Source organism: Geospiza fortis, unplaced genomic scaffold, assembly GCF_000277835.1.
Source record: "Geospiza fortis unplaced genomic scaffold, GeoFor_1.0 scaffold68, whole genome shotgun sequence".
Lineage (NCBI taxonomy): Eukaryota > Metazoa > Chordata > Aves > Passeriformes > Thraupidae > Geospiza > Geospiza fortis.
Window position 1 is genome coordinate 1008150 of NW_005054489.1, and position 20083 is coordinate 1028232.

Here is a 20083-nt window from a genome sequence, read left to right on the forward strand (position 1 = left end):
CCAGCAGGGAGGCTGCAGTCCCAGCTTTTGGGAAGCAGAGCAGCAGGGTCTCCTCTGGGGTCTTCTCTAGCCCAGCACTGCCCGCTCCAGGCTGGGAGCAGCTGGAGAGCCCATCTCCAGAGGGAACCTGGAGTAGGTGAGCAGTGCCCCCCATCTGCATCCCAGAGGACAGCCCAGTCTAAACCCCCGGCTCTAGCAGTTATCACCACGTGGGAGAGCTCCCTCGGAATTCCCAGGCTAGTTTCTCTGGCGCCTCTTCACCCACCCTGCCTCTCCCGCTCCCGACCGCGGGCGCTTTCAGGCACAGCCGAGGGAGGAAGTCAGGGCTTCACCTGAGGACGCGCACGGACGAAGAAGAGACAGACAGGGAAGAAGGTTACGACCACAACACAACCAGGGGGCAGAAACGAGGGGGAGACAGGAAGGAGGGAGGAAGCACACCGGGAATGGACTCACCTTTCTTGCGCTTGAGCTTGCGTTTGCGTTGCTTGTTGACGAAGCAGGCGGCGAGTGTGCTGAAGAGGATGGCAGCAGCCAGGAAGCAGATGGTGGCAACGATGCCAGCCAGCACCGGGCGGGCTAGGCCCTCGTCCGTCAGGTCGGGTTGAGGAAAAACATCTGGGGAAAAAAACACAGTTCAGTGTTACACTTGCTTTTCATGGGGGCACTGGCATTGTGCCAGTGTCGAACCATGACACCCAGGGAGCTGCCACAGTGTGGAGGCAGTGATAGTCTCCAGGAATGATAATCTCTGTAAAGACCCTGCTTCCAAGCCAGCCCACCCAGGGAGAGCAATCAGCAGTGCTTCAGGGCAAGGGATTTGGTGATCTCACACCAGATCACAGAATCATAAGATAGTTTGGGTTGGAAAGGGCTGTTTAAGGCTGTCTAGCAAAGACATCTTCAACTAGATCAGATTGCCCAAACCAACCTGATAAACCTTTCTGTGTTAGCTGGTGGACACCTACAGAAGAAGCATCCACACCAAACAAACACACATTTATGTCTAAACACACACAACTGCAGCAAATCTGCAGTCACCTCCTGGCTGAATACCCTGCTGTAGCAGCACAAGGCATTTCAACCTCCTTGTCAGTGCTTCATTTCAGCATTCCAGTGAAAACTGGACTGCAAACCCTTTCTAAACAGGAGCACGTGTGAAGCCTCAGCAGACCTCAGCTGTGGGCACGTGCAGATGTGCACCCTGCACACCTCGGTGCTCCTGCTGTGTGCCATATCCAGCATCAGCGCATTCCCCCACGGAGCTTTCAGCCTGGCAGAGCAGCTGCCTGGGGCCGGGCACCTGCCAAACCCCATCAGAAAACCTGGGCGTGAGGAGCAAGGGCAGCGAGCAGTGAGTCTGCAGCAAGCTCTCCTCATCACACCGGCACCACTTGGGGGCAGAGAGAGACCGCGGCATCGCAGCACAGCCGAGCCGGCTTTACAACGAGAGCCAGAAAATCCGGGCTCGCCGCATCCCCATCCCTTCCTGCTGCCCTGCCTTCCCCAGCGCCATCACAACCCTCCTCCGCCTGCCCCTGGCTCGAGGAGCATTCTCAGCGCTGCATGTGCAGGGGGAACACGCAGGAACTGCAGCACGTTGCAGCCTCCCTGCTTGCAAAGCCCTTTTCCCTGTGGACTCTGCACTGCAGTGCTACGTTTCCCTCTCTCCACCTTTCATTCCCGCTCCCCGGCTGCGCCAGAGCTTTGTTCTCCAGGCTCACCGCAGAGCCGGGGCGGGCTGGGCTCGGCGGTGCTCCGGGGATTTGTCCTCGCCTGCTCTCATCGGGGCAGCCTGGGCTCAGCTCAGCACAGCCATGAGAGCCCTGCACCCCTCCCTCAGCCCAGCTCACAGCCCCACGGCCGTGGGGAGAAGAGGAGAGGAGCCAGCCCTCACCTGTGCTGGACACGCCAGCGACGTTGCTGGGTTCGCTGATGAGATCCTGCATGACCGCCAGCACGCGGAACTCGTACCAGGTGTCCTGCAACGCCAAACACGCCTGTCAGGGCCCCACACAGCCTCCAGCCTCGTCTTAACAGAACCTCCAACATCCCCATAAAACCCTCTAACAACACCTTTTTAATGTTAGCAAGCCAGGCTTTTATCCTTGCCCAGGGGGTGTGTGACCGTTTTGTGTGGCCAACCAAAATTCTGGCCTACACCCAGACACAGATATAAAACTTTTCATCTATTTATACGCTTTCATCAAACAAAAATTATTGTTCATTGGTTCTCAATGACACAATTCTCTCTCATTAATTCGTATTCTATCCTCTATTGGTTATTGATTTCTCGCTTCTTATGCTAATTAGTGCATATTTTTAGTATCTTTTTCCTCCTGTAGGGACTTTCTAACGTATACTGAGACTTTTTTAGTCTCTTTAGCTTCTGGTTTCTGCAAAATGTCCTTGTGGTCCATAAATCCTACATTCCAACCTCAACAACACATTCTTCTCTCCCAGGCTTTGTTCATTGAAGCATATCAGAGTGACTTTATCAAAACTTTTAAGTCTCAGTCATTTTCTCAAGCTGTGTTCCTAAGAAAGTAGCTTATAACAACTTTATACAAATGCTGGCTAAGATTAATTGAAGAGTAACACACTATTTATCATTTATATGCATATTGATTGTGATTACTTAACACCATTAACTAAAATTATTAAAATGTTCTATCTTTTCCAACACTTGCCCAGCTCTTTGATCGAGCCACTCCAAAACTTCCCCGGAGCTGCAGCAGATGGTGCAATATTATCACAGAACCATGAAGGCTGGAAAAGACCATTGAATTGGGCTTGGTAGGCTTGCTCACCTGGGACAAGTCCTTGGCAAAGAACTCGTTCTCGGAGCCCGGGATGCCATCATCCAGGATCTCCCACTTCTCTGCCACGCGGAACTCCATGATGTAGCGGTCGATGGGGAAGCTGTGGTTGGCGGGAGGGAGCCACGACAGGAGGACGCCTTGCTGTGTCCGGTTGGCTGTTAGGCACCTCGGTGGGGTAACCAACACCAGAGGCTCTGGAGTTGTTACAGGGAATGCTGGGGACAGAGCAGAAGGGACAGGGACACCTCTGAGTTGGGGCAGGGCGAGCACAGCAGATCCTCTTCCACCCGTGCCCCCAGCAGCAGCAGCAGAAGGACCACTGTGGCTATTCCCACATTCCAGGAGTTTAGGGCACCTCTTGGGAGTCTGGTCTCTTATCACAGAAATAGAAAAGTGGATTTTCAAAAGGCACTGGACTAATGAGGCCGTGACTCCAGGCCTTCCTGCTTCCTCCCACCCCAACCTGAGAGCCCAAAGGCTCTGAGCTCTAACAAGTGATCTCGTGCTCTATTAATACCTCCTGATCCCAGCTGAACTTAAGGAAGATCTGAAAGGTGACTGGCACAGCACAGCTCCCCCATGCTGTCTGTCAGGATAAGCCTTCCAGAGCCTCATGCATCCAGCAAAATCTGCAAGCTTCATCCAGGACCCTCCACAAACTATCCCCTACATGGCTGGAAACTATTGCTGATGGTGTTCACCTCCATCTCCATCCCCAGCAGACAGGACACATGGAGCAGGCAAAGCCCTTCTCCACACAGAGCTCCCATGTCCCTCCCCTGTTCTCAAGGAGGACCTACCTAGAGTGTTCACAGTGACCACCTCACTGAAGGAGCTGGTGCCCAGCTTGTTTTGAGCCAAGACACTGAACTGGTAGGCAGTCTCTGGTTCCAAGGTGTCCACCAGCAGCCAGCTGGAACCAGCTGGCACAGGGAGAGACAGCCAGTCATGGGGTCCAAACTGGGCTCTCTTCATCCTGCCGAGAGAAAAGGGAGCATCCTCAGGGGGAGGTGTCATTGACAGGGAGGACAAAGAGGCAGCATCAACTTCTTATGCAAAAATGGAGCTTTCCTGAGCAATGGTTTGGTTTGACAGCAGTGATGTGGATGGACATGGGGCAGCCACTCGCCACCCACCTGCCCTGGTGTCCCACCAGCCCTCAGGGGCACTGCCATGAGCTCTCCCCTCTGCCCTGAGCTGGGTCAGGGATAACAGCAGTGCCAACAGCCCCGCTCTGACGCGATCTCCACCAGATTCCCATGGGCAAAAGTGGGAGCTGGAGCATTTTGGTGAGTGCTGCAAAGGGAACGGCTGACGCAGGAGACAGGGCCTGTTCCCATTTATACCTCGACATCTCCTGAGCCAGAGCCAAGTTCTCCCTCAGCTGTAGCCCTGTGCATGTCATCCCACGAGAGACATTTAACTAAATCCCCATCTCTGCCACATTTGCACAAGCTGGGGGCTGCCAGCACAGCCTGGGGCACCACTCAGGGTTTGGCAGAGCAGCAGAGGCACTGGCAGGGAGCACAGGACAGAACCTTTCTGCTGGGGTCTAACCACAACCCCAGGGTGAAAAATGCCCCCAGAGCCATCCCAGTGCCACCAGCCATTAATCCCACCAGCATCCCACATCCCAAAGCAGCACCACTGCATGACTACCATACTGCTCGTGTTAGAAAGATGTTTTAGGGAGTCTGAGCCCTCAGCTGCAGGTTTTGTTGCTGTCCATGGAAAATTTGGGAAGGATTGGTGCAGATGGCTGTCCTGCACACATAAGGGGGCACATCTGCAGTTACCAGCACACAGCCAGGTGAATCCAATCCAGCAGGAAAAGATGGAGGAAAAAGAAATACTGCTGCTGTCCAGGGAGCAGAAAGTGAGGCAGAGAAGCAGCAGCAAGCCATGGAAACGAGCAGGTCAGTGGAGAGCCATGCATGTGCTGTGTGCCCCTGCCAAACGCAGGGAAAGGCTCTGGATCACTGCAGCTCCAGCTGGGACTGCAGATCCCAGGATCCCCCTCCACCCTGGCAGAGGCAGGAGGGCAGCAGGGCTGCCCCTCTCCTGGGCAGTTTCCCTGCAGTGTTTAATCCCATTGGCCTCACATCCCTCCTTCCCAGCACTGCTGCAGGCAGGGACACATGAGAGAGGGGCTGAGGGTGAGGAAAGCAGGGGGGAAATGCAGCACTGAACTGGGAGAACCCCCTTGCTGAGGGAGGATGTGGTGCAGCTGGAATGCTGTGCTGGCCCTGGCCACGCTGGGGAGAGGGGTTTGCATTTCCAGCCTCAACAACGGCAGAGGCAGGAGGAGAGCACGAATCCAGAGAAAATGGAGCCTTGTTTTGCTTGAGCATCCCACAGCCACAGCAGGGAGGAAAGCACATGGATGGCACCACATGGAGCCAGCTGTGCCCCAGATCCCTGGGCCCAGGGAACAGCACATCCCCCAGGGATCACACCCTAGGGTCAGGGCAAGACAGGTCACTGCCTCCCTGTCCTGAGTCCCCACAGCTCCCTGTGAATTCCTTAATGCAAGCTTGGTGCAAACACCCTTCCCTGCTGGCTGCTCTCTCCCTGTGGAGTCTGGAAGAGCCACGAGGAGGCAGGAATCCGAGAGTAGCCTGCAGAGCAAGAGCAGCAGCAGCTGCTGATGCAGCCAGAGCAGAGAGGTTTAACCACTCCTTCCCAAGGACATTTTCATCAAAGCAAGGTCTGCACTGCTCAGCTTGCTCCCTCATTTCCCCCCTCTCTGTTCAATCCATTCCTTCTTTCCATCTCCAGACAGACAGCCCAGCCCCAGGCTGGAGCAGAGCAGAAATCATTACAGGCAGCGTCTCCCTCTCTCCTCTCTATCAGCAGCCTCCATCAGGGCAAATTAAGGCAAGGAAAGAAGGAGAGAGCGAGAGGAAAGGCTGAAGAATGCCAGCCCAGGCCGGGAAAGGGAACACATCACCCCCCCCACATTTCCAAGGATAATTCTTTAGAAGAAGATGACAACAGCAGAGCCCAAGGAAAACCCCAGCCTTGCTGCTGCTGCATTTCTCCCTCCCCTGCCCCAGGGGAAAGGCACAGGGCTGAGCCTGGCCCTGCTGCAGGAAGGTGGGATGCACCTGGGTGCTGGGGAGCACAGGAGCTATGGGAGCAAAGCCCCAGTGCCAGGATCGCACAGTGGCTGGTCATGATCTCAGCTGGGATTTAACCACCTCCAGGGAGCCACAGAGCAAGGAGAGAACATTTCTGCTTAGTCACAGCTCTTCCAGGGCACACTCTCTAAAGGTTGCATTTTCCATCCTCTCCCTGGCTGTTAAGCCTCATAAACAGTTTATCTTGAAATTAGATGCCAGAGGCACAGCTACACGAATGCAAAGCATCTCCTGTGTACCACAAGCAGAGTAAAACCTGCTGGGGCAGACAGAGGCAGAGGCCAGCACAGAAGGGAGAGGAAATACAGGAACTGCACGATCCCACCCCCATCACCACCCATCTCTCAGAGGAACCCCGAGGGAGCTCAGCCCTGTAAGGCCCATGGGCACAGAGCTGGGCACAGAGCTGGGCACACCACCCTCCCCACCCTCCTCCCCCCGGCTGCTCCAAGCTCGGGTCGGCTAGGAAGGAAAAGAAGCAGAGAGCAAAGCATGCCAGGATGACTCACAGAGGGCCGTACCAAACTGAGAAAGTCTGCTCGTATCCACCATCATAGCCGGGCTCCCAGGACACGTTGGCTGAGGTCATGGCGGCCACCACGTGCACGCTGGTTGGGGCGTGAGGGCTTGTCCCTGCACAGAGAGGGGGCAGCTTAGAGGGGAGCAGCACCAGGGCTGGCAGGGGTGGTGGCTTCTCCCAAGCCATGGTCTGAGGGGACTCCTCTTGCACCAAGGCAATGGCTGTCCCAGACATCTTTTATGAAAAATCCTTTCCTTAGGATTTTTCCTCCTGAGAAGCTGAGAGGCCTCAGGAACAAAATGTAAACAATGGTTATCTGCTGCTGTGGAATGCAACAGGTGGATCTGTGATTGGTCTCATGTGGTTGTTTCTAATTAATGTCCAATCACAGCCCAGCTGGCTCGGACAGAGAGTCCAAGCCACAAGCTTTTGTTATCATTCTTTCTTTTTCTATTCTTAGCCAGCCTTCTGATGAAATCCTTTCTTCTATTCTTTTAGTACAGTTTTAATATAAAATATATCATGAAATAATAAATCAAGCCTTCTGAAACATGGAGTCAGATCCTCGTCTCTTCTCTCATCCTCGGACCCCTGTGAACACCGTCACAAATGGCCAAGGCCATTTCTGCTGGAAATGGCAGCAGGACAGGTGGCCAAAGTAACAGCACAGAGAAAGGCAACTCCACTAGGAAATAACGTTTAAAGGAGACACTGCTCTTAGAATCATAGAGTGGTTTGGGTTGGAAGGAACTCAAAGGACATCTACTCAAACTCCCCTGACATGGGCAGGGACACCTTCCAGCAGACCAGGTTGCTCCAAGCCCTGCCCAACATGACCTTGAACACTTCCAGAAGTCTTCAAGGTGAGGCTTGTGTACCAGGGTGGTGAGGCTTTTGGACACTTCTTGGCAATTGTGTACCAAGTGGTGAGGCTTCTGTACCAGGGCCTCACCACCCTCAAAGGGAGGAATTTCTTCCCAATATCATAGAGTGGTTTGGGTTGGAAGGAACTTGAAGGGACAGCTACTCAAACCCTCCTGACATGGGCAGGGACACCTTCCACTAGACTAGGGTGCTCCAAGTCCTGTCCAACGTGACCTTGAACACTTCCAGAGATGGGGCAGCCACAGCTTCTATCCCAGGGCCTCATCACCAGGTTGCTCCAAGCCCTGTCCAATGTGACCTTGAAGACTTCCAGAGATAGGGCAGCCAGAGCTTCTATCCCAGGGCCTAACCACCCTCAAAGGGAGCAATTTCTTCCCAATATGCCATCTAAACCTCCCGTCTCTCAGTTTAAAGCCACTCCCCCTTGTCCTGCCACCTGTGGGGAGCATGCCCACCTCCTGCCTTGCCCGGGGGACTCTCCCCAGGCCCCTTTTCCCCCCCTGCCCGTACCTACGACGGTCAGGTGGGTGCTGGCAGTAATGCTCGCGACGATGTTGGTGGCGACGCACTCCCACTCGCCGTGGTCGTCCTTGCCGAGGGAGCGGATCTGCAGGGTCCCGCCGGGCAGCGTGTTGTGCTTGCTCCTGCTGGGCTTCCCTACCTTGGGCAAGGAGCGGGGTGGGGGGGCCAGGCAGAGAGAGAAAGAACACGACTCAGCAGCGGGTGGTGGGGCAGGGGGAGGGGGCGGCTCTCCGGTCGTGGCAAGGCAGACGGTTCCCCCGTTTCCGAGAGGACCTGGGGGGCAACGCGAGAGGCATGCGTCAGGAGGCTGCTGGCAGCACTCACACACCAGCGGGAAACCCCACGGCACTCGCACGGACAGCGAGCCCCGCGCCAGGGCTCAACCTCCGGCATCCGAAGCTGAAACTGCTGCAAGAACGGGCACTGGCTATCCCAGCAAACCCCCTCCCGGGATGGGGAAGGCACAGGCTGCCCCAGGAGATGCCCAAACTGCCCCTCAGCCTCAGTTAGCAGCAGATGAGAGACAGGACCCTTCACATCAGGGGTCTGGGCAGCAGGGGTTCCGTGGGGATGTGGGAGGATGGCGTGCGTGGAGGTGCCTGGAATCTCTCAAGCCGAGCAGAAAGATGGATCTTGTAACAACTCATCTATGCCCATCAGCCAAAGTTGTGCAAATCTCACATTGTCCTGAGTGTTCTTCAGCTGTTCTTCATGTGGGGGACTCTGCTGATCAACACCAGGACCCACAGGTTGATGTAAAGAAGGAGGAGCAGAGGAGCCCATGGACACGTTGGGTTACCCGTGCAAGGCAAGGAGTTCTCCAAGAGACTGGTCAGCACTGGGCTGATGGCGAGGGAGGAAGTTGGCTTCTGCCACTGGCAAACTGAGCCCAGCCCAAGCCAGCCCTAGCTGGAGTTGGAGGAGATAAGTCCAGAGCCACAAAATGAGGAGGACCACCAGAAGGCACACGTGGGATTGGAAAGAAACCTGGCTGACACTGGCGAGGGCATGGAAAGAACAATAAGATGGAGAAAAAGACTAAACATCCAACAAGCTTTAGGCAGTTCACTTGCAATGTGTGCAAGTCATGGTCCTCCTTATGCTGCTAAAAGGAACACAGAGACCCAGCAGCTCAAGACACAAAGACTGCGGATGGTCCCACTGGGTGACAGAGGGACCCAGATCACTCTCAAGATCACTAAGAAGGGCATGGAAGGCTTGGAGGGAAGCTCTTGACAGCACAACAAAGAACCCAGGAGCTCTCCTGTACAGTGGCTTTCCTATGGGAGCAGTAAAGGTGGGAAGCAAGGGGAAGGCTGCAGGAAGACTGGAAAGCCCTCTCTGCTCCCAGGCTGTGCCACCACACCCTGCTCTATGACAAGGGACATCTTGAAGTCTTTATATCCAGTTCTGCATCATAAAAACAGCTTCTTCCCAGGCTCTTTGAAGTCATGGGGCAGCAAAGCAGCTGCTGACTGGTCCAGACCCCTGGATGTGCTGCGGTGACACATCCCCTCCCTCCACAGGAGGTGTGTGCTGCGAGAACGGCACTGCCACCACTGCCACGTCCTGCTGGTGACACCTGGGAGCCAGGCAAGGAGGAGGGCATCCTGTGGGCAGTGCTGGCGAGGCAGAGGAGGGGCCGGGGCGGGGGCAGTGTTTCAGCTTTGCGGATGCTGCCGTGTCGGTTTCCCGGGATTACTGGGCGGCCACAAGCCGGGCTTCCCCCACCCACCTGCGGGACAGGACGGCAGTGGCTCAGCCCAAAGCGAAGCAGCTGTACCTGCAGTTTGTTCTTACCGGGACAGAGTGTGGCTTCTCTGTCTGCAATATTCACCAAAAGCCAAAGGCACTGCAGATTTGTCTGGCAGGCCGGGTACCTTTCTCCAGGCGATGATGGGAAAGGGGTCTCCGGCAGCAGCGCAAGGAATCAACAGCTCCCTCCCTGCCTCCTGTCTGTACTCCCAGCCTGGTAGCACCGTGAAATAGGGGGGGTCCTGCAGCCAAACAAGGGAAAATAAGGAGTGTCAGCCTGCCCAAACTCCCATCACCAAAACCAAGCCTTTTCCAGACCAACCCAATCCCCATTCTGGATAAGCTTGAGGCATTGCAAGGAAAATTGTGTGAAGAATGTGTGCTAAGGAGCCGCAATGGCACACCAAATTATACACCTGGAGGGAGATTCTCTCCAAAGAGCCACCGCACTGGAGCATAGAATCATGGAATCCCAGAATGATTTGGGATTTCCCATGTCTCTGCCATGGGCAGGGACACATTCCACTATCACAGATTGCTCCAACCTGGCCTTGGACACTTCCAGCCACAGCTTCTTTGGGCAACCTGTGCCAGGGCCTCACCACCCTCACACTCCTAATATCTAACCTAAATTTTGCCTCTTTCAGTTTGACCCCATTACCCCTTGTCCTCTCTCTACAGTTCCTGACAAAGAATCTATCTCCAGCTTCCGTGCAGGTGCCCTCAGACACAGGAAGCCTGCTTTGACAACCCCACACAACTTCTCTTCTCCAGGCTGAGCAGCATCTTGCTTTATACCTCCTGGAAACAGGAAGAAACCCACCCACATCACATCAGCCATCAACCTGATTTCCTCGCCCTGGCAGCCGCCCCGGCGGATGCGCGTGTCTGGTACACAAAGCGTTATCATCTGAACCTCGCCGAGACACCATGAATCACCACGGCTCTCTCCCAGGCACAGGACTCCGTGTTCAGGGAGGGAAGAGGAGCAGCTCCCACCCCAGCTGCACCGGGAGCTGCGCTGGGAGCTCAGCGCGCCCCAGGCGCCGCACGCAGCCGGAGCACGTGGAGCTCAAATCATCCATTTATTAAAATCCTCCTGAACCCAAGCCCGGGCCAGCAGGGCTAAGTGTTTTGTTGGCAAAGGGGACATTCCAGGGAGATGTTTCCTCAAACTACCCCAGTCCAGCGTCAAAACACACGCTGCTGCTCCAGCAGGATATTTCCAGCTACACCAGACAGGGTGCCCTGGGGGTTTGCCTGTGCTGGTGGGAAGCACATCTCCAACCACAGCACAGACACTCCCTCACCCTGGAGCCTCTGCTCTTCCCCACACAGCCCCAGGAGCTGCTCCTGGCACAGGAGGACACTGCTCCCAGCAAACCCATGGGATTTTGGCAGAGGATTACCTTCAGTACCAGTCGGGCAGGGGGAGACTGGCCCATCGTACCCAGGGCGTTATAAGGCACACAGGTGTAAGTGCCGAGAGCATCTTCAGTGGCCTCCTCAATCCGGATCGACCCGTCTTCCAGCAGGTTCCAGCCAGAATACTGCAGCAGGGAGATCCAGGGAGATCATTTAGCCAACACCCACCACAGCTCCTTATTTGCCCCTCAGCCAAGCACTCACCCATGCCCAGGGTGCTGTCACATCTCCAGGAGATGCCCGATCCCACTCTCAACATCCAAAGTATCTCCTCAACAGTAGAGAGAGGAAACTTGAGCAACATCAGCCTGTCTAAGCACAGCCAGGCTCCTTCATGTAGCCCAAAAAGATTTAAGATCCGAATCTAACACTAAATAAGACTTGTTCTGGAGTCAGCAAGACATCTCCACCTGGAAAGCTGAGGGCACCAAGGACCAGGAGGCCAAAGCAGCAACAGCTTTAAATGGAATTAAAACTTCAAATCGTTAATATTTAAGCAAAAAATTTAAAATATTGAGCGTTTCCTTTAAATATTTAATGGCTAATATCCTTGTTCAGACTATCAAACCATGATTAGGGGAAGATGTAGATTTGTTAAAAGGATCTTTTACCCACTAGTTGCCAAAGGAAAAATAAAGCAAGGCCATCAGGAGGTGACTTTAGGGGGAAGAAGGCATCAGGTGTGGGAGACACAGAATGTCCACAGGCACTGTGGGCTCCACATGAGAACTGGAATTAACTCTGATAAGGAAAAGCAGTGTCATCCCATCCACGAGATTGTTCTCTCCCAACACAAAGGGGCGCCTGGTGGTGCTCACTGGTGTTTGCTGAGGACATGAGGGTCCGAGCCCTCTGTGCCCCCCTCTCCCCTCCTCCCTGGGGGCTCTGTTACCTTCTCGATTCGCAGGGGACGCCCGTCCTTGTTCCACTTGACCAGCGTGACCGGCGGCTCCGCCTCCACGGGGCAGCGGATGTACCCGTGGATCCCGATGGGAACGTAGATGATGGGGGGCATGTTCACCACACGGGCAGGATCTGGGAGGGCAGCAGCACCACGTTAGCACAAGGAGAGAGCCATTCTCTCCTCCCAGCCTGGCTTCAGAGGATCTGCCTCACTTTTGTAATGAATTCCAAACCCAGCACCACCCTGTCTCCCACAGGTTGTTAAGCCAGGCTCGCTACACACAAATCCTCTGGAATACCTGGCATTTCTGGGAGGCTTTGCTCGTGTCCAGGGTGTTCCTACCTGGGGCTCATTAAAGATTGCATTTAAGAAGAAATGGGAGAAATGCCTGCTCCCAGTTCCACACCAGCTTGGATCCTGCTGTAGCCTGCGCTGCTCCATTACAGCACAACATGTGCCAGGTGTGATGAACACCCAGCACAGCCTGGTTTTACATATAAGCAATCAAAGCTATTTCAACTGCCAAGCCTTAAAACACACACAGATAGGAAAAGGGATCTGTGTCCAAGCTGCCACAAGTCCTTTACCTCCCGTATCTGTTTATACTCATGCCTCATTGAGGCTGGGTCATGTTGAACAGCAGCCACCTCACCCTTTCCAAGATGCAAAAACCTTAAAATACGGATCTAACCCCCCCTCCACACTGCACCACCCACGCAGAGAGGTGTCTCGCAATCCTCCTAGTCTAGAATGTGTCATTAACAGCACTTCTAAGAGCTTTTTAATTAAGTGCGAGTGGGTTGAAGAGAATCTAGACTTTCTTTAATAAGAAGCTTTTTTAAAAAATGTTATTTTTAATAAGAAGAGTGAGTATTTCTACAATCTCGTCTAGACACCGGCAGCACGAGGTTATGGGAAAATCCTGATGGGGCTTATGCTGCATTAAGGGATAAATGTGGGGGTTTTGGGGTGCAGCATCCCTGCACTGATGATGCAAATTGGGGGGTAAACATTAAGGTGCTTAACAGGAAGGCATGGAAGATGTGGAAGATGGAAGATTATTGCTTTCTTGGGGCAAAACCAGCACAGTTTGGGAGCTCTGCTCCCAGCACATCATCCCAACCACTCCCCAAAACCACTTGCCCCCGGCAGTGACACCATAACCCAGATTGCCCAGTGCCACATATGGAGCAGGCTTTACCCCCCTCTGCTTAACTCCACCTCTTAGGAAATGTAATCAAGGACTCCAGCAGTGCGGGAGAGGGTAATGGGATCGAGCCTTTCACTACTAGGTCACTGGCCAGGGGCCAGCCCAGCCCTCTAATGACCCAGAGCTGTGTCCCCATCTGCTTTCCCAGGATGGGAAGCTCCCTCCAGAGGTATCACCCCGGTGCGGATGAGGTTTGCTCAGGAGGAAAAGGGTTTGTGGCACCAAAAGCAGAGCACCCTTCCCTGTGCTGAAGCCTGGCTGAGCAGCAGATTGTCCGAGCTTGCTCTCCCTGCCATTAGAGCTATTTTTAACAGCTATCAGCCCTGACAAGCAGCCCTGGATTAGCGGCAGGGGAGATTTAATGGCCTGAGGCCACAAGCTTTCCCAAGAGCCACCCAGCTGGGAACATCCAAACCCCAAATCACGCCTGTGCCTGGGCACAGCGCTACTCACACCATCCCCCTGCCCACTCTGCCCCTTCATCCATCCCCACAGGGACCTGCCAGCCCTGCTCTTGGGCTCCCACTAACCAGCACCAGGTCTAAAGGCAGCAGCAGCTCTAAGGCAGCCTTGGAAAAGCCACGCTGAGAGCCCACTTTGCTCAGGCCTGTCTTTCATTATGAAATAAAAACGCCGAGGTCTTTCGGAGCAGAGCAATATTGCAATTGGAGCGGCGGCAATTGAGGCCATTACAGTGGAATGCCACAGGATGCCGGTGGCACACTACCCATTACTGCCCGGGGATTCCGGCAGAGCGAGCGAGCGTGGGAGGCGCCGCTCCTGCTGCAGCCCTTTCTCCTGCGCTTGTTTAGATCGCTTACCGCCCGAGGAATGTGACACAAGAACAGCCACACCACAGGAATAACCCCCGAAATAAACACCAAAAAACACACCTCGGCACTGAGAGCCCTCACCTCACCCCAGCAGGCTGAGGACGGTGAGACAGCAGCCATGGGATGATGCTCACCTGTTACAGACATTTTTTATGAAAAATCCTTTCTTTAGGATTTGTCCTCCTGAGAAGCCTCAGGAACAAAATGTGAACAATGGTTATCTGCTGCTGTGGAATGTAACAGGTGCATCTGTGATTGGCCCATGTTAGTTGTTTCTAATTAATAGCCAATCACAACTCAGCTGGCTCAACGAAGAGTCCAAGCCACAAACCTTTGTTATCATTCCTTCTTACTCTATACTTAGCTAGCCTTCTGATGAAATCCTTTCTTCTATTCTTTTAGTATACTTTTAATATAATATATATCATAAAATAATAAATCAACCTTCTGAAACATGGAGTCAGATCCTCATCTCTTCCCTCAACCTAAGACCCCTGTGAACACAGTCACACTCACCTAATTAAAAAACACTTGTAGCCAAGGTGGATGCCGGTCCCAGCTGAGCAGTGTCACTCAGGCTGCTCAGACCATTTGCTTTCTTGTCTCCCACGCCCACGTGGGATGCTCTTAAGCCTTTTTGCTGAGGATGATTCCGTGTTCATCCAAAGGCTGCTGTCACATCAGTCTGACTCTCCCAGTGTCACACCAGGACAAGAGAGCCTCTGGGGTTGCCTGGGAGCCAGGTGTTATCAATGCCAGCCCCATCCCCACACTCACACTGCACTGTCAGGTAGGCAGAGGCTGATGGCGAGCGGCCCAGGCTGTTGCTGGGGATACAGGTGTATTTTCCAGCATCCTCTGGTTTGACACGGAAAATAATCAGCGTCCCGTCGATCAGGATCCGCACCCTCAGCTTCAAGTCACTGCAGGAGGAGAGGAGAGGAGGATCACAAGGAGAGGCAGGGGCAAAGCCCAACACAAACAATCCCAGCTCCCAGCACAGCCCAGGAGCAGCAGGAGGAGGAGAACATGCTCCTCCACCTGCTATAAACTCACTTCTTGAAGTAGACGTTCTCCTCCTCCCAGTACCACAGGTAGGTGAGGTTCCCAGGATACGCCTCAGCCTGGCAGGTGAACAGAGCATCCTGGGAGATGTTGACTGTGATGTTCTCCGGAGGGGAAACGATAAAGGGAGGTCCTGGAGGGGGGAAGAGGAGGGTGTCACTCCCACCACTACAGGTGTCCCCACAAAGGTTGCTCAGATTCAGCTCCATCACAGCGTTTTGGCTGGGAGCAGCTGGAGGGCTCTGGGGCAGGGCTGGCCCTGATCCTCTGAGAACCACAGTGACCCTTTTATTCCCAGCCTTTCCCTAATCTCTGGGCTGACTGAGAACCACAGTGACCCTGTTATTCCCAACCTTTCCTTAATATCTGGGCTGACTGAGAACCATAGTGACCTTGTTATTCCCAATTCTTCCTCTAATTTCTGAGCTGACTGAGAACCACAGTGACCCTGTTATTCCCAACCCTTTCCCTAATCTCTGGGCTGACTGAGAACCACAGTGACCCTGTTATTCCCAGTCCTTTCCCTAATCTCTGCAGCGTTGAGGAGGGGATCCACGCCCATGGTGCTTCTCCCAGGGCACACAAGGACACACCTCCCTTCATCCCCAGCACTTCTGGAGGATAGTATCACCCACAGGAGAAATCCAGGGGGAATAGACTGCCAGGAGCCAGCAGCTCACCACTGCCACAAAAGCAGAGCAGAGGACACCCCGTGCTCCTCTCTCTGCCGGTAGCTGTTGACCTAATTAAAGATTTATTTAATAAGAGAGGGAGCAAGGAGCAGGAGGCCTGTCATGCATCACCGCTGTCTGACGAGGCGCTTCATGACAGCCTCAATCTTTTCCCTGCTTCCCAAACAAAACCGAGCTGCCATCAGGGCCTGGCTGCTCATCAGCACAGCCACCACCGTGTCCCAATTAAGCAGATTCCTCCATCCTACAAACCGGATGCAGAGCCATGGGGCAGCCAGGCACAGAGGCGTGGGGGGTCACCCTAGGGTGACACCACAGCCCTGTGGCCCATGGAATCCCCCCATCCCGGCTTCCCAGGGGATGCTGAGGAGCTGCAAGGTCTCACCTTGGACGAGCAGGCGCGTGGTGTGCACAGCCTCGCCCTGGATGCTGTAGGCCCGGCAGGTGTAGGCACCTCTGTCCTCCCGGCTGACCGAGAGCACCGTGAGGCTCCCGTCGCTCACCTGGCAACAAGGGAAGACTCTGGAGCGTGGGCAGGGACCCCCAGGGGGACGGGGGAAGACCCTCCCTGCTTCCCACGGCAGAGAGCTGCCGGCGCTCTCAGGGCCGGATGAGAGACGGGTTTCCCCGCTCTGCAAGACGTGGGATATTAATAAACCAACACACGCCTTGCTGCTCGACGCCAAGGGGAAGGGAAAAAAAAAATCATGAAATAAATAAATAACCATCCCAGCACATTCATCTCCCTGAAGTGACTGGCAGGCAGCAGGCTCCAAACCACTCCTGCCAAGCGCCCCGGCACCATTGGAGATGCACAAGGAGCCTTGCTGGAGCATTCCCTGCCCCCTCAAGGACCTGCTCCATTGCTGGGGGATGAGGGGAGACCCCAGCCTGGCCACTGTGCTCCCTGTGGGGCCACCTCTCAGCTGGAAGAGGAGTGGATGGATTCCCCCTAGGGGACACAGCAGAAGGATGGACAAGGGGCTGTCACCTTTGGGGTAGCAGCACCCCCATTCACAGGGAGGCCTCCCAGCCAGGCTTCCCCCCCACCTCATTCTGCCTCATCCTTCTATTTCAATTAGTAACAAATGATTCCTAATTACTCTCATTAGTGCCTGCGCTGATTCCAATGCCTGATTTACCAATTACAGCTCAGGGGGGAATCTCTGCCTGGGAGCTTCTGGGATGCAAAAAGGGTCCTGAAGGGGAGGGGAGGAGGGGAAATCCTCCCTGCTCAACCCTGCCCTGCCCCAGCCCTGCTGGGGGACACTACCCCAGGCTGCAGCCCCCACCCCATCTGCAGGGTCTTGGCCCCTGGGCTGAGTCTGCAGGGAGAGGTCAGGTGCAGGAGCAGGGCTGTCCCAAGCACTTGGAGGGTCTCCAGCCCGCACCCAAGGGCTGGCAGCGTTACAGGCTGCTGCTCAGCAGGGATGGGGCGGGGGAAAATGGGCATCTCACCAAGGAGAAGTGCTGAGAAAGCACGGCTGGCTCCAGGCACGGCGGAGCCGCCGCCACCGTGGTCCCGTCAATACTGTCCCTGCCAGCTCCCAGCCCAGGAGTCCCCGTGGCAGCCCTCCCCCACCTACCTGGTACTTGCCATTGGCACCCAGAAGGACTCCCTCTCGGAGCCAGGTGACGATGGGCTTGGGGTTCCCGAACGCCATGCAGGTCAGGGTGACGCTGCTGCCCTCCTTCGCCTCTACGTACTGCGGCGGGGTCTCCGTGAACGTGGGGGGAGCTGGGGGCACACCACACCACCGGGTCACCCGTGGCCACTCCGGGGCTGGGGGCGCACGGGGACAGAGGGGAAGCTGCTGCCTGCACACAGGGGATGCTCTGCACATCCCCAGGCAGGGCTGGGACCACCACAAAGGCTACACGGACAGGGGTGTCCCTGGGGACACCGACCAAGAGGTGCCACATCGCTCCCCAGCCCTGTCCCCTCTCCTCCCCCCACCCCGCTGCACATTAACTCGCTATTGTCAAAACATGGGAAAACACCGCAGTGCAGATCGAAAGGCTCCTTCCTGATGAAAGAGGCTGGCAGGATTACAGCCCGCCCCTAATTACCCGCGGTTGTTAAAGCCCACTTTAGAGGAAGACAGGTTGGCAATTTAATCTGCTTGGGAGAAAAAAAAAAAAAAAAAAAAGGAATTATATTTTTTTTCTCCCCAAATGATTTTTATTTTCTCCCCTAAGAAAATTAAGCGTTGTAATGCGCTGGGGGAAAGCCACAGCCCTCACCCTGAAAGCAATTCCTCGGGCTGGGAGGATTATGGTTATTATATTGTTATTAAGCCCCCGCACGCCCTGTGCTGCATAAAGCCCCAAAACTGGCCCATTTTGCCAAGGGGAGGGACAGGGCATCTGGGGCCATTTTCCAGCCCCTCCGCCTGGCGGTTTGCAGGATCCATGCACGTGGCAGAGGTGAGCCAGGCACCACCATCCTCCTCCTTCCTCCTCCTCTTGCCCTCCTTCCCAAGCCCTCGGAGCTCATTAGCAGGTTGGGGGAAAGCAGGAAGCAGCAGGCAGGGCAGCAGGCAGGGATGGGGCTGGTGGCCTGCACAGCCCCTCTTGCAAAGCTCCTGCTCACTAATTGGGCTCAATTAGGTGGCTCTGCTCTGTGCCACGGCACAGCCATCCCCCCAAAGGTTAAATTAATCGCACAAGGTCAAGGCAAGACCAGCGAGGAGCTGCCAGTGGCCACATCTCTCCAGCCACCCCACAGCAGCAGGAGAGACACAGCCCTGCTGCTGGGCTAAAAATAAAGATCTCTCTCCTGATGCAGAGAATGACAATTTGTTAATTAGTTTAATATACAGCCTTAATAAAATGAAAAAGTAATTTGAGTAAATCTGAATTTCAAGAAAACAAAGATTTGATTTTCTGATCTGTTTGTTGAGAGGAGATTCATTCCCAGCCCCGGTTCTTGATGTCTCTCCTTTAAACAAGCTCCGTGTAATTAAACTGAGGAATCCCTAATAAAGCTTTGTCCCTTTTGAAGTCACACCCTGGCCGGATCAGCCAGCCTGGATGGCTTCAGGCAGGCGTGTCTGACAGGCACAGATGCCACTGAGACCCAGCATCCCCCAGACATCCCATTTTGGCACGGCAGGGATGCCGCAGCCCCCGCCCCGCTCACCATTGACCGTGAGGTGGACCCAGCTGCCGTTGTGGAAGGTGTCGTACTGCTGGTCCAGCATGAGCACTTTGCACTCGTACCAGCCCTGGTCCTCGGAGCGCACCTGCTCAATGCGCAGGGAGGCTTTGTCGTGCAGGCTGGCCCGGCCTGTGGGAGAGCACAGCGTTGGCACCATGTCCCCAACACCAGAGCAGCCCCCAGAGCATCACTGTACGGGACACACCATCCCAAACTGCTGCAGCTCCCAGGGTGTCACTGCAAGGGGACACCCCATCCCAAACTGATGCAGCCCCTGGAGCATCACTGGAAGGGAAACCCTATCCCAAACTGGAGCAGTTCCCAGAACATCACTGTGGGGAACAAACCATCCCAAACTGGTGCAGTTTCCAGAGCACAGCCACAGGGGACACCCCATCCTGACACCAGAGCAGCCCCTCAGAGATCCCTGCAGAGGACACCCTATCCCAAACTGGAGCAGTCCCCAAAGCATCACTGCAGGGGACACCCTATCCTAAACTGGTGCAGCCCCCAGAACATGGCCACAGGGGACACCCCATCCCAAATTGGAGCAGCCCCTGGAGAATCACTGCAGGGCCCACACCATCCCAAACTGGAGCAGCCCCCAGAGCATCATTGCAGGGGACACCCCCATCGTGACCCCAGAGCAGCCCCCCAGAACATCACCACAGGGGACACCCCATCCCTGTGTGGGCACTGTCCCGGTTTGGGGATGGCCCCACGGTTATACCCAGTGGTACCAGGCCGGTGACACAGTCGCCCATCTGGGGACAGCAGAGCCAAGCTGCCAGGGCCAGGCAAGGTGCCTGGAGCAACGTCTGCCCGCAGCGACACCGGCCTTCTGCTCCCAGCCGGGGGCTGGCGGCGGCACAGACGGCACATGGGCGTGCCCCAAAGCTTTGCCCCGCCTGGGAGACTCCCAGAAAGCAGGGCGGCCCTGAGCTGACCCTGTGCACAGCCCCAAAAACTGGGTCAGGAGCAGAGCAGCCCAAAGCTCCACCCTGGTGCAGTGGCCACCGGGCTGTGGGATCGCTCATTGCTGGGCTGAGTTTGGCAGGGCTCAGCTGGTGCATTTCTTAGAGAGCAATTTGGGCAGAGAGTCCCATAAGACCCAGGGAAGATTCCCAGGACAGAGTTCCACAGGGAAAGA

At 55.1% G+C, this 20083-nt stretch overlaps 1 protein-coding gene across 1 annotated transcript in view; it reads right to left on the reverse strand.

Moving 5' to 3' along the window:
- IGSF9B (immunoglobulin superfamily member 9B) overlaps positions 1–20083 on the reverse strand; it is a 32890-nt gene that overhangs the window by 12075 nt on the left and 732 nt on the right. Inside the window, exons 2-16 of the mRNA XM_031063234.1 lie at positions 18916–19062; positions 17360–17511; positions 16159–16276; positions 15073–15214; positions 14794–14939; positions 11962–12104; positions 11054–11194; positions 9770–9886; positions 8076–8162; positions 7878–8028; positions 6484–6595; positions 3623–3798; positions 2811–3037; positions 1898–1982; positions 457–618 (exon numbers count right to left, since the gene is read on the reverse strand). Coding sequence (XP_030919094.1) covers positions 457–618; positions 1898–1982; positions 2811–3037; positions 3623–3798; positions 6484–6595; positions 7878–8028; positions 8076–8162; positions 9770–9886; positions 11054–11194; positions 11962–12104; positions 14794–14939; positions 15073–15214; positions 16159–16276; positions 17360–17511; positions 18916–19062 — 2106 coding nt within the window. The remainder of the gene's footprint in view (positions 1–456; positions 619–1897; positions 1983–2810; positions 3038–3622; positions 3799–6483; positions 6596–7877; positions 8029–8075; positions 8163–9769; positions 9887–11053; positions 11195–11961; positions 12105–14793; positions 14940–15072; positions 15215–16158; positions 16277–17359; positions 17512–18915; positions 19063–20083) is intronic.